The sequence below is a fragment of the Vigna unguiculata genome, chromosome 3, assembly GCF_004118075.2.
Source record: "Vigna unguiculata cultivar IT97K-499-35 chromosome 3, ASM411807v1, whole genome shotgun sequence".
In the NCBI taxonomy this organism is placed as follows: domain Eukaryota; kingdom Viridiplantae; phylum Streptophyta; class Magnoliopsida; order Fabales; family Fabaceae; genus Vigna; species Vigna unguiculata.
Window position 1 is genome coordinate 59,937,991 of NC_040281.1, and position 13,509 is coordinate 59,951,499.

A 13,509-nucleotide genomic window follows, 5' to 3' on the forward strand; every position below is an offset into this window, starting at 1 on the left:
AGGAGGAAATAGAAAACCGCAACAATGGAACTCCATTATTTTGCATAATAATAGAGAAATAAAAAAGATATATTGTATACATTTTTTTGGGTCCAGAAAAAAAAAATAGTATATTGATTCGGTTTTGTAAGCTGGGCCTATATTACAGAGCTTTTGGAAGCAGAGTAAGCTGGTTGGGCCCCCATAAAGCGTTTCGTCAAAGCGAAAAAAGAAAAAAAAAAAAAAAGAAGAAGAAGGAAGCCCTAGGCAATAAATAGAGAGGCTATTCAAGTTGAGAAAAGAAGAAGAGGAAAAGAGGATTGGAGGGTGGCCACGTTTAGCAACAACCAAACCCTCTCTGCTTTTTCTTATTCTTCTTCATCAGTTTCTTCTCTAGGGTTTTAGCTTCTTCTCATTCAACTACGTTTTTCTTTCGCCTCTGCAATGAGCAACGACAAGGATACCTTCAACGTTGCCGATCTCTCCTCTGGTGCTCCATCCATTTCTCTCTTCATTTTATTTTTTAATTTTTTCATGGTTCACACGTTTGATATTTTGTTGTTCTTAATTTCTCTCCGAAGTTCTCAACGAGGAAAATCGAGCAGACCTTGTCAATGCTCTTAAGGTTAGTGTTATCGTTTTTCTTACTACTGCAGCTGTTAGTACTAATCCTATTATTTATATCTGAAGCTGAAATTAAGGTTTGAATGTATCAAGTTTTACATGTTGAATATGGCTATTTTTATTGGTTCTGAAATTTTTAATGTTTAATTTTGCTCAGAGCAAGATACAGAGTCTGGCTGGGCAGCACTCCGACATTCTCGAGTCGTTGTCACCTAACGTCAGGAAGCGTGTTGAGGTTCTTAGAGAGATCCAGGTATATTAGTTTGCTCGAAACCTAGGTTGTTTGAATTTCTTGTTCCTGTTTGTTAGATGTTTATTGTAGTTGTTGTTCAAAATGTCCTTGGTTGGGGTAAGGTGTGAACTGTTGTTATGTGCATGTAAGGTTTTGTTTTGCTTGACGAGGTAGCTTTTCGGTGTTTTGGAGCTTCCTCCTTATTGTGTGTGCTTGATTATTGATTCGGGATTATTATTTTTTTCTGAATTTTACAGGGTCAACACGATGAATTAGAGGCTAAATTTTTTGAGGAGAGAGCTGCTCTCGAGGCCAAATACCAAATATTGTATAAACCATTGTACACAAAGGTGAAATTTACTAAGAGATTTACCGTTTTATCATGTGCCTTAACGTGTAGTTTGAATGAGCTTCATAATCTGCTACTTAAACTGTGCAATTGTCTTCTAATCAAATTTATAATTGAAAATCATTATTCTTAGCCCTAGGACTGTTGTTGTAATTATAAAATTATTTATCTCTTGCCTTATCATGTTTGACTCCAGCGGTATGACATTGTAAATGGTGTTACCGAAGTTGAAGAAGCGGCAGTGAATGAAACAACACCCGTTGCTGGGGACGATGAAGGTGATAATACAAATGCATGAATTCTTCCTTCTAATAGTGTTTCAGTTCCTCGATATTTGATAGAAGTATTTGCTTATGTAGAGAAAGGAGTGCCTGCATTTTGGCTTACTGCAATGAAAAACAATGAAGTGTTAGCTGAGGAGGTTAGTTCATTTGGTTCAGCAGTTTACTTTTTATAATGTACATTTTTGCGCCGAAGTTTCATTTTAGTAGTCTTCTCATTGTTCCCTTGTGAAAAAGTAGATTTCAGAGCGTGATGAAGGTGCTCTCAAGTTTCTCAAAGATATCAAGTGGAGCAGGATAGAAAATCCTAAAGGATTCAAGCTTGAGTTTTTCTTTGATACCAATCCTTATTTTACGAATACTGTCTTGACCAAAACATATCATATGATTGATGAGGATGAACCAATTTTGGAGAAAGCAATTGGGTAAGATTTATTAATAGTATATTATCACTACTCCTGTTGTTACTATTACTATAAATTATAATGTTAAATCACTGTTACCTAGCTAGTAGGTCTATTCTTGAATAAATTTTGCTCGCTGATATTTGTTTTTTTATTTATTTCTAGGACTGAAATTCAATGGCACACAGGAAAATGCCTGACACAGAAGATTCTTAAGAAAAAGCCCAAGAAGGGTTCAAAGAATGCTAAACCAATTACCAAAACTGAAAATTGTGAAAGTTTCTTCAATTTCTTCAATCCACCACAAGTTCCTGAAGATGATGAAGACATTGATGAAGATGCGGTATTGATGTTGAATTTATATAAAAGCAGAAGTAGAAATAAAAACCAGTTTATTTGAATTTCCATTGCGTTGCTACGAGCGACCCTACTTTTTTTTTGCTTTGATTAATGCTTTTTTTGTTCACAGGCTGAGGAGCTTCAGAATCAGATGGAACAAGACTATGACATTGGGTGAGCGTGATTACCTTTTACACGAGTCTGTAGTTGCGTGTATCAGGTTTCCAACATGTTAACACATCTTCCAATAGAGTGTAATTGTTGACTTTGGGTGCAGAACGTGAATCTTTTTGTATTTTGTAATCTTGATAGAACAAGACTAAATTCTTTGGTTTATTGAAATCTTGATTTCTGATTTTTTTTCTTGTCTTGAATGTCGTTGTATTGTCATGCATGTTTAGGTCAACAATAAGAGACAAGATTATTCCCCATGCTGTGTCATGGTTTACTGGAGAGGCCATCCAGGGGGATGAATTTGGAGAACTAGAGGAGGATGAGGATGATGAAGATATAGAAGAGGACGACGATGAGGAAGACGATGAAGAGGACGACGATGATGAAGATGATGAGGAAGAAAGCAAGACAAAAAAGAGGGTATATTTTGTGCTTTCTTTAAAGTGTTAGTACTGGGTTTGTTTTCTGTTTTGAATCTTACGAAATATTGTTTTTGTGGGATCTCCTCCTTCGGTGTGGATTTATCTTTCGTGTAATGTCGCTACAGTCATCAGCACCCAAGGTACGGAACTTGTGACATAAGTTGAGATATAGATTGTTTTTTCCTGTCGAACTCCTGCATCTCACATGACATAGTTCCGTGTTTACTTCAGAAGAGTGGAAGAGCACAGCTTGGTGAGGGTCAGCAGGGGGAGCGACCTCCAGAGTGCAAGCAGCAGTAGACGTATATTTCTGTGGAGATTTATTTACGATGTTGAGTTTTGTTGGTGTTGGAGAATATCTCATGTGAAAGTGGGTTTAATACGCTTTTTTAATGTTTAATTGATTTTCCTCCCTATATCTCGGTTGTTTCGATTTGTTTAAAGTCCCTTCTCTTATTTTGCACTCGGTACAGATAATGTGGTAATATAACAAATAGTTGTTACACCAATTACCGTGCGAACACTTGTCATGCATGCAGGTGATAACCGACAACACTGACTTAGTAACCGAACGAACCGCATGGACCGTAGTCGTAACCGTTACATTTATCTATATACACTCCTTAGGTATTTTTGTTCTCTCTTTTAATAAAGAAGCACGTGCAATACAAGAAAAACGAAAATATCCAAGCCTAAAAGTTGGAAAAAGGAAGAGAGTCTATCTCTTTGTGAAATAACAAATTTTAACAATCCTGCTTATGATAATTATTATACTTAATTACATTTTTATGTATTTCAATTCATTAGTGACGAGATTTGCTGGCAAGCGTAGTTAGATTTCATCTTAATGTGTGTTCATATCATTTTTATGAATTTTTTTATGAATTTTTGATTTATTTGATTAATATATATAATGATCTTATCATCCATCTAAATGTTCAGAAGTACCGTAATGTTATGTATAAAATTTATGTAATGCGAATATATTACAGGATGTTTTATGTCCATATTATGGGAGTTGTACCTATTGAATAAAATATAACTACTTAATCATTTAAAATGATATTTTTAATTGCATTTATTTTAATATTTAAGTTAAAATTCTAAGACATGCTTATATTATTATAATGAATTGTAAGATAGGTGTATTCTTTTAAAGGACGTACTGAAGAAACGGTGTGAGACACGTAAGACGATAAGGCAATAAGATGATTTTGGTTTTCGAAACTTAGAATTGATTTGGACCTAAGCAGGAGTATTTCCGCACAAGTGGCAAGAAAGTAAGAGTCATGAAAACGTGGCTGTCCAACGGAGTTTCCTAAAATGGACAGTCACAAAGATACGCTTCTCCATCACCCTCTTCTCTTCTTATTAAAATACTCTTTTTCACTCTTTTCCCACCCTTATAAATGGAACGCACAACACACTTCTGTCAAAACACAACACTTCAATTCCTCACACTCCTTCGCAACTATTCAACGCTTGCCAAAGCAAACACATACTTCAAACTTTAAATCACTGCCACCACTGAAAGCGAAGATGTTCGAAGACAGGGAAAGCCATCGCCACGACGACGTTTTCAGCGAGAGCAAGGATTCCGGAGTGACTGAAGAGGCAACGGTGGTTCACGTCAAAGAAGAGATGGATGACACCGCCGTTAACGGTTTCATGGATAAGCCCCCGAAGCCGATGGGAGGGTTGCATGAGATGGGTCCTCCTCCGTTCCTGAAGAAGACCTTCGATATGGTGGAGGACCCTAAAACTGACCTTGTTGTGTCATGGAGTCAAACTCGCGATAGTTTCGTCGTTTGGGACTCTCATGAATTCTCCAAAACCCTTCTTCCCAAATACTTCAAGCACAGCAATTTCTCCAGCTTCATTCGCCAGCTCAACACCTATGTCAGTCAAATTTTCCACATTCTCAACCTTTTCTTCTGTGTCTCAATTTTCTCTGACATTAGCCTTCTATTCTACCTCTCTGTCTTCTTTCTCAAAAATAATGCTCACACTATCATTCCGACGCCAATTATTCTTCCAAATTAATCTGTTAAACAAAAGTTTTGTAATACGTATAAATTAAACCTTTGATTAATATATTCTGATTTCAGAATTTTACTAACCAGTTTGATGAATTTCTTGCAACATTTGATAATATTTAGCTTTTAGTCTGGTTGCGTAAGGGTTCTGTGTGAAGTAATTGGATTCATCTGTTTTTATTATATATATCATTATTGTGATGTAAATGAAGGATTTATGGTGTAACGGGTACAGGGCTTCAGGAAGGTTGATTCAGACCGGTGGGAGTTTGCGAATGAAGGATTCCAAGGAGGGAAGAGGCATTTGCTAAAGAAGATAAGAAGAAGGAGTAAGTACAATAGACTGCATCACGGAGCTTTTAATATGATGAAGCCAGGCGTGGAGGCTGAAGTAGAGAAACTGAAGAAGGACCAGAACATTATGAAGGCGGAAATTCTGAAACTGAGGCAGCAGCAGGAGAATTCGCATGTTCAGCTCACAAATGCTCTGGAGAGAGTTCGGTGTGCAGAGATGAAGCAGTATCAGATGATGTTTTTCCTCACAAGAATGGCTAGAAAGCCCGCGTTTGTTGAGCAGTTAATCCAAAAGATGAGGAGGAAAAGAGAGGTTGATGGTAACGACATGGTTAAGAGGCCTAGATTGATGGGAAACCCCTGCTATGTACCCTTCCCAAACACCATGGAGACAACCCCTAATGCTGATTACAGACCCCAAAATCATAAACAATTCCCTTCAATGCAATCCGAGCTCGACGAATTTCTGTCTGAAACTGTGAACATCAACAAGATGGAGCACCCAACTCCCTCTCCCTTGGAAGATCAATTGTGTAACCCTGTGCAAGGGTCAAGAGCCCATGGTTGTTCTAGCACAAATGCGCCAGATGCTTCTTCTGCCTATCATGTTATGTCAGAAAAACTAATGCGGGAAAATTCTGTAGTTGATGAAGAACTAGATGTGAATGACTCTAATATCTATCTTGAATTAGAGGATTTGATCACTAAGCCTACGGATTGGTATCTTGGATCTGCAAGTGGATTGGTGGAACAAACGAGTTGAAGTGATCTCTCTCACTAGTGTGGTTGTCCCTTGTAATGGAAATTTTCCTCTCCAACTCTCTAAATGTGTAGTTTTGAATAATGTGGTCCTTAATGTTGCATTTGGCAATTTATGCAGGGTGCAATTTCAGGTGTGTTTGTGTGTGTGAAGATGCTCTGCTGCTACGTAAGATGAAGAGCTGAATATTATATGGCTCTTCAATTACCAGCTTTGAAAGGCATGACCTAGTTTCTCGCCACAGCTTTTTATATGATGAAGCGAGAATTTTCATGTTTCTGTTTGGTCGGGTCCAAATTGTTCATATGTTGTACAGCTCTTTCCTCCCTTCGTGTTCCTTTCCTTAACATAGGCTCTTAAGTCATACATCAGCATGGCCACAGCTAAGACTTTTATGTGTAGTAAAGAACTGTGTAGGTTGTAAGTTTGTATTAACATGGTTTATAGTTCAGTACTCCCGGTTTATAATTACGTTCCTGTTCCGTTTCAGCCTTTATCTAATGTAATCCGTCCTTTTCTTCATCTCCTAGAATTTGCAGTCATCAGCTTCGTGAATCACTTTAAGCTTTACGCTTTCGAGATAATTTTGGAGACGTATCTGTTTTCTGAGCTGCTATGATCTCTGTTTTTCCTTGTCTCAGAATTTTGCGAATCACTTCGCTTACCTTATATTTTAGTGAATCACAGCTTGGAAATTGAGAAATGTTTTGATATTTTTAAAATGAAAACTATACATACGCGATGTGATAAGAGTTTGATTAAGACAAAAACACATTGACATTAACATTAAGTTTATCAAGTTTATACTATAGTTATGAAGATGCAAGTGGACAAATTTTCATAAAAGGATACAATCTATAGCAGATTCCACATATTCTCTTACAGAGGGTTTTCCACCAAAGTTTTTTATGAACAAAAGACCGGTGTTTTGGATGTGTGTTTTAGAGTTTGAGGGATTTTCAGGGTTTAGGTTCAGGTTCAGTGAGAAATAGTAATTTATGTTCTAAAATTGGTATTATTCATGCATATTTTTGTAAATATTTTTTATTAAATATAAAAAGTTTGATATCAATCATTAAACTTTATATAATGATTATTATACTTTATAATAATGTTGATTGATTTAACTATAGTAAAGTATGATTAGTTGAAAATTGATAAGTATAGGCTATCTTCTTCTTATGACTTTCATCTTTAACGAGTCTTTGTCTTTTGATTGTGTGATTGATGGAACAAATGCAATGATTGAATATTAAATTTTATATGTTATCCAAAATAAATTATTCAAATACAAAAGTATTTATACATAATATCGAACGATTAACTTCCACTAAACGAAAAAATCTTCAAACTATAAAATATTCATCAAATTATAGTAGTATTTTCATGAAAGACATTAGTAAAGATGTAAGAGGATATGCTATCATGGAATGTGATCCTTTATGTTCTATGAAAATCCATCCACTTTGTACCTTTTTCTTGAGACTTATGAACTTGATGTTAATGTGTTTTGATGCCGAACTTCTATTATTGTTCGAATATAAAACGGTTGATTTGTTATCGTAATATAACTTAAGTGAATTTTCAATTCTTTTCACAATTTGTAGTGTTCGACCCTTTACATCAACTCTAAAATGTTTGTCAAATGCATTAATATTCACAATTCTTAACTCAATCTTGTCCCTTTATTAACTAAATTTTCTCTTTGCTAGCTCAAACCTGTAGGAATAGAATACATAAACGTTGCACGAGAATACCACCACGAAACCAATAACATGGAAAAAAAATAGAAAATTTTCTTTTGAAATGTCTCACCGCATCATATACGTTTGAGCTCAGGAGAGTAATGTACACATATTACCTAAACCAATCAGTCATCTCGACATGTTCAGATCACTCAGTTATGCTAAGCACCTCTCGATTACTCAAACATAATATCAAAAGACATGTGAAACCAACAAATTGAGTGGTGTTCGCAACATTATTCGAACTTGAAGCCTAAAACTCTTAACACCACCACAAACTCACATTCAATAAAGTAAAACAATTAGCAAAATAATTAAATGAGATCAATATGATAATCCAAGGTTAGGATAATGGTAAGATGGGTCAACAACAATTGGGCTAGGTACAAATCCAAAAATAGAGTTAAAACTCACATAAAACACTATAGATAAAGCAATGCACATCAGTTATAAAAATCAGTTAAAAACAACATTTATTATCACCTTGAACTCCACTTAATTTGAGTGTCAAAATACTTTGTATATACCAAAGAGTGTCATAGTCAAGATACAATACAAGACAATGTCTCATTAACAACCAATTTTAGTGATCTAGTCACTGATTTACAAAATAAAAAATTATTGATTATTATAAAAAAATTATAATTGGTCTCTAAATTGGTTTCTTAAATTTATTTATCAAAGAAAAATTGTCACTCAACAGTAGCTATTAAGATTTTTGTTACCAAAAAAATTGATTTCTAAATTAATTTTTAATTAATAAAAATCATAAATTGACTCTTAGAATGTGACTCTCATCTTGTACTCCCTTATGTGACTTAGTTTGGAACCATTGTTTTTTTCTTTGAAAGAATCCATGCCCAATAGTAAACCATGTTAGAAACTACAAAATGAAAGTTAAATTGTTTAAATCAAAATATCATTATCTTTTAATTAATTAATAATCAATTTAGTGATCAATTATAATTTTATATCTATAATGATTCATAACAATGACTATAATAATAGTCAATAATTTTTTTATTTTGTAAACTAATACGTAAATTTGTCATTATAATAATTAATAACTTTGATCAAATTATTAATGAGACACTTTTTTATAATAAATATTTGCAAAAACAAATTTAATAGGAATGATATGATACAATCATTAAAATAAAATATTAATAAACATTATAATAAACGTAGAAAGTAAACTTAAACTTAATTTATTTTTAATTATAATAAAATATTACCTAAAAATTAATTTTCTTTAATTCATCTCATACCTACTTACTCTTGAAATCCTGTACCCTGATGTGGTAGACGTACCTAACATGTCTCCCTTTATTCACACTTGTTACTTCGGTGTGTGACCGATTGGTTATGTCTATCGATACTCTGTGAAATCTGATCACCACTGAGAAAACAAGAAAAACGGGGTCCACTCTCTTATTCCTTTCTCAGGGTCGTTTATGTCTCGACAAATTTATTATAAGGCTAACTTTGAATCACGTTTTTGTGTAACAAAAAAGTCAGAACTCGTAACTCGTATACTGCCACGTTAATTGTAATAAGTCCAACCAATTACTATAACATCCATAAATAAATATATAACATCAACAATCGCATCAAACGACATGTCTCTTGTTTCCTCACATGTGGTCACCACCACCGATCAGTTTTCTAATTCCTATTTTTTCTAACCACAATCCCTACCTATATTTACCTTCTAAAATTAATATATTAATATCCAATACCATATAACATAGTATTTTGTACTACATTGTCATAAGATAAGTATTTTAGATTCATGAATAAGTTTGAGTGCACCGTTTAAAATATCTCTCACATTCAATGTTTTGGTTTAAGTCATCTTTTTTTTTTTTGGAACAGTTACATAAAGACAGTTCTTAATTTTTGTAAAAAAGAAAAAAAGGTGTGGATAGGTACTGTTTTTTTCTTCTTTTTTTTTTCTAACGAATATTTATCAAACTGCATAAAGTTGTTACACCAATTAGACGTGTCAACACTTGTAATACATGCAGGTGATGACCGACAACACTGACGCACTAACCGAACCGCATGGACCGTAACCGTTGCATTTATCTGTTTGCATTCTTTTGCTATTTTTGTTCTCTTCTTTAATAAATAAGCACGTGCCGTACAAGGAAAAATAAATAAAACATCCTACAAATTAGAAAAGGGAAAAATAAAAACCAATTTAATAATGTTAAACAAAAAAACACAAATTTAATAATGTTACTTAAGAAAGTATTTTAAAGTTAAACTGATACCAAGCATGTACATATAAAGTTTAGAGAATGGATTGAAAAAACTTGACTTCTTTAGTTAATGTTTTTGTTGGTGTTATTAGAAGAATATGAATTGCTTTGGTTGATGTATTTATTTATGTTGTTACAGAAGAAACAGTAAGAGATAATGAGTGAGATGAATTTGGTGTTCGAAAATTAGATTTGATAGGGACCAGGGCAAGACTATTTCCGTACAAGTGGCGAGAAAGTAAGAGTCATGAAAACGTGGCTGTCGAAAGGAGTTTCCTAAAATGGACAGTCACAAAGATACGCTATCCATCACCTTCTTCTCTTCTTCGCATTAAAAATACTCTTTTTCCTTCTTTTCACACCCTCTATAAATGGAACACACAACACACCTGTGTCAAAACACAACACTTCAATCCCTCACACACACTCCTTCGCAACTATTCAACGCTTTCAAATCACTGCCATGGGAGAACAACTGCCACCACTCAAACCGGAGATGTTCGACGACAGCGAAAGCCATCGCCACGACGACGTTTTCAGCGACAGCAAGGACTCCGGCCTCACGGAAGAGGCAACGGCGGTTCACGTCAAGGAAGAGCTCGATGACGGCGCCGTTAACGGTTTCATGGATAACACGCCGAAACCGATGGAAGGGTTGCACGAGATGGGGCCCCCTCCGTTCCTGAAGAAGACCTTCGATATGGTGGAGGACCCTAAAACTGACCTTGTTGTGTCATGGAGTCAAACTCGCGATAGTTTCGTCGTTTGGGACTCTCATGAATTCTCCAAAACCCTTCTTCCCAAATACTTCAAGCACAGCAATTTCTCCAGCTTCATTCGCCAGCTCAACACCTATGTCAGTCAAATTTTCCACATTCTCAACCTTTTCTTCTTTCTCTCCTTAATTTTCTCTCACCTTACCCTTCTATTGTACCTCTCTTTCTCTGTCTTCTTCTTTCTCACTCACACTATAATTTTATGGATTAGGATCAAATATTCAAATCTATAAAATAAGCTTTGATTTTGATCAACTGACGCCGGTTATTCTTCCTAATTAATCTATGGAACCAAAGATTTGTAATCTGTATAAATTGAACCTTTGATTAATAAATTTTGATTTCAGAATTTTACTAACCATTTTTGACGAATTTCTTGCAACATTTGATAATACTTTAGCTTTTAGTCTGATTGCGTACACAGTAAAGGGTTCTGTGTGAAGTAATTGGATTCGTCTGTATTTATACATGATATCATTATTGAGATGTAAACGAAGGATTTATGGTGTAACGGGTACAGGGCTTCAGGAAGGTTGATTCAGACCGGTGGGAGTTTGCGAATGAAGGATTCCAAGGAGGGAAGAGGCATTTGCTGAAGAACATAAGAAGGAGGGGAAAGTACAACAGACTGCATCACGGAGCTTTCAATTTGATGAAGCCAGGCGTGGAGGCTGAAGTGGAGAAACTGAAGAAGGACCAGAACATTTTGAAGGTGGAGATTCTGAAACTGAGACAGCAGCAGGAGAATTCGCATGTTCAGCTCACTAATGTTCAGGAGAGAGTTCGGCATGCAGAGATGAAGCAGTATCAGATGATGTTTTTCCTCACAAGAATGGCTAGAAGGCCAGCGTTTGTTGAGCAGTTAATCCAAAAGATGAGGAGGAAAAGAGAGCTTGATGGTAACGACATGGTTAAGAGGCCTAGATTGATGGGAAACCCCTGCTATGTACCCTTCCCAAACACCGTGGAGACAACCCCTAATGTTGATTACAGACCCCAAAATCATAAACAATTCCCTTCAATGCAATCCGAGCTCGACGAATTTCTGTCTGAAACTGTGAACATCAACAAGATGGAGCACCCAACTCCCTCTCCCTTGGAAGATCAATTGTGTAACCCTGTGCAAGGGTCAAGGGCCCATGGTTGTTCTAGCGCAAATGCGCCAGATGCTTCTTCTGCATATCATGTTATGTCAGAAAAACTAATGCGGGAAAATTCTGTAGTTGATGAAGAACTAGATGTGAATGACTCTAATATCTATCTTGAATTAGAGGATTTGATCACTAAGCCATCGGATTGGTCTCTTGGAACTGCAAGTGGATTGGTGGAACAAACTAGTTGAATTGATCTCTCTCACTAGTGTGGTTGTCCCTTGTAATGGTAATCTTCCTCCCCAACTCCCTAAATGTTTAGTTTTGAACAATCTTAATCTGGTCTTTAATGCTGCATTTGGCAATTTATGCAGGGTGCAATTTCAGGTTTTGTGTGTGTGTGAAGATGCTGTGCTGCTACATAAGATGAAGAGCTTAATATTACATGGCTCTTCAATTACCAGGACCTAGTTGCTCGCCCCAGCTTTTTATACGATGAAGCGAGAGTTTTCATGTTTCAGTTTGTTTGTGTCAAAACTGTTCATATGTTGTATAGCCCTTTCCTCCCTTGGTGTTCATTTCCTTGACTTAGGGTCTTATAGTCCTATCAGCATGGTCATGACTTTTATGGTGTAGTAATTAACTATGTAGGTTGTAAATTTGTATTACAGAACATGGTTTATAGTTCAATACTTCTGGTGTACAATAATGTTCCTGTTCCGTTTCAGCCTGTTTAATGTAGCCTGTCCTTTCCTTTGTCTCCTAGAATTAGTCATCAGCTTCGTGAATCACTTTGAGGTTTAGGCTTTCAAGATAATTTTGGAGACGTCTCTGTCTTCGGAGCTGTTATAATCTGTCTTTTTACTTGTCTCATTTTCCTGAATCACACTTTTCAGCTTGGGAGATGAGAAATGTTGTTTGGATAATTGGAAAATTATAACGGTGAGGTTATTCGGATTCTATATCGATACATGATTAAAAGAGTATAAAATCCTTCAACACATTTGGAATATATTGGTGAATAGATCTCAGTAAGTGAAGACCTGGAGAAGAAGAACTTGATGAAAAGTGAGAAGTTTGTGAAGACCAAGTTGCACAGAAAATACAAAAATGGATTAACAAAATTAGTGAAATTAGAAATAGAAAAAGGGATTAAGGAAACTAATGAAATTAAAATAGAAAAATGGATTAAGGACATTAATGAAATTAGAATATGTTAAGAAATTAAAAATGGAACAATGGATTAAGGAAATTAATGAAATTAGAATGTGTTAAGAGATAATTTATCATCAGAATAATGGACTAAGAAATGAATGGAGCAGAATACTATTGTTTTGGTGTAATAAATTGTAAAGAATAAGTAGAAAGAGAATAAGTAAAGCAGAATAATCCTAATGCTTTTAAAAATGTCTCATAAGATTTCAAAAGTAAAGTCAATAATTTCATTTAAGAATAAAGAAAAAAAATACTCTTAATATTATAAGAAAGAATTGTTTTTCAATCTTCGAAAAGTCAAGAATTTCATTTAAGATTAAAGAAAAATGAATATAAGTGTCTTCCAAATAATGTGAACACGAGAAAACAAGAAAGTCTTATAAAAGATAATTGTTTCAATATTCAAAAGTAAATTAACAACTTCACTCAAAAGAAAATGTGAATTTTTAAATGTGAATACAAAATTAATCATAACCTAAATTTAATTAAACTAATAATTACACTCATATCTTACTAATATCATA

At 34.9% G+C, this 13,509-nt stretch overlaps 3 protein-coding genes across 5 annotated transcripts; all 3 read left to right on the plus strand.

The window, feature by feature from the left end:
• The first annotated feature begins 267 nt into the window (after nt 1-267).
• LOC114178591 (nucleosome assembly protein 1;3-like) lies at nt 268-3,247 on the plus strand. Its single transcript, XM_028064593.1, has 12 exons — nt 268-469; nt 561-604; nt 761-856; nt 1,093-1,185; nt 1,381-1,462; nt 1,544-1,605; nt 1,706-1,890; nt 2,035-2,212; nt 2,339-2,382; nt 2,610-2,802; nt 2,930-2,944; nt 3,036-3,247. The coding sequence occupies exons 1-12, from the start codon at nt 424-426 to the stop codon at nt 3,102-3,104; spliced, it is 1,107 nt and encodes a 368-aa protein (XP_027920394.1). The 5' UTR covers nt 268-423; the 3' UTR covers nt 3,105-3,247.
• A 944-nt stretch (nt 3,248-4,191) lies between these two features.
• On the plus strand, nt 4,192-6,395 carry LOC114178590 (heat stress transcription factor A-7a-like). Of its 3 annotated transcripts, none has more exons than XM_028064592.1 (3): nt 4,192-4,703; nt 5,076-5,919; nt 6,015-6,395. In XM_028064592.1, the coding sequence occupies exons 1-2, from the start codon at nt 4,344-4,346 to the stop codon at nt 5,895-5,897; spliced, it is 1,182 nt and encodes a 393-aa protein (XP_027920393.1). In that variant the 5' UTR covers nt 4,192-4,343; the 3' UTR covers nt 5,898-5,919; nt 6,015-6,395. The 3 variants fall into 3 exon arrangements, with proteins under 3 accessions (XP_027920393.1, XP_027920392.1, XP_027920391.1); XM_028064591.1 differs by having other exon boundaries at nt 4,193-4,703; nt 5,076-5,929; XM_028064590.1 differs by having other exon boundaries at nt 4,193-4,703; nt 5,076-6,395.
• Nucleotides 6,396-10,271: 3,876 nt separating this feature from the next.
• Nucleotides 10,272-12,490, plus strand: LOC114177000 (heat shock factor protein HSF30-like). Its single transcript, XM_028062214.1, has 3 exons — nt 10,272-10,759; nt 11,200-12,059; nt 12,145-12,490. The coding sequence occupies exons 1-2, from the start codon at nt 10,367-10,369 to the stop codon at nt 12,019-12,021; spliced, it is 1,215 nt and encodes a 404-aa protein (XP_027918015.1). The 5' UTR covers nt 10,272-10,366; the 3' UTR covers nt 12,022-12,059; nt 12,145-12,490.
• The last annotated feature ends 1,019 nt before the right edge of the window (nt 12,491-13,509 follow it).

Coding starts and splice junctions, on each gene's coding strand:
- LOC114178590 (XM_028064592.1), top strand. CDS start 4,344: ATGTTCGAAGACAGGGAAAGCCATCGCCACGACGACGTTTTCAGCGAG. Junction 4,704..5,075: donor TTCGCCAGCTCAACACCTAT/GTCAGTCAAATT, acceptor TAACGGGTACAG/GGCTTCAGGAAGGTTGATTC.
- LOC114177000 (XM_028062214.1), top strand. CDS start 10,367: ATGGGAGAACAACTGCCACCACTCAAACCGGAGATGTTCGACGACAGC. Junction 10,760..11,199: donor TTCGCCAGCTCAACACCTAT/GTCAGTCAAATT, acceptor TAACGGGTACAG/GGCTTCAGGAAGGTTGATTC.
- LOC114178591 (XM_028064593.1), top strand. CDS start 424: ATGAGCAACGACAAGGATACCTTCAACGTTGCCGATCTCTCCTCTG. Junction 1,463..1,543: donor CGTTGCTGGGGACGATGAAG/GTGATAATACAA, acceptor TTGCTTATGTAG/AGAAAGGAGTGCCTGCATTT. Junction 1,606..1,705: donor ATGAAGTGTTAGCTGAGGAG/GTTAGTTCATTT, acceptor GTGAAAAAGTAG/ATTTCAGAGCGTGATGAAGG.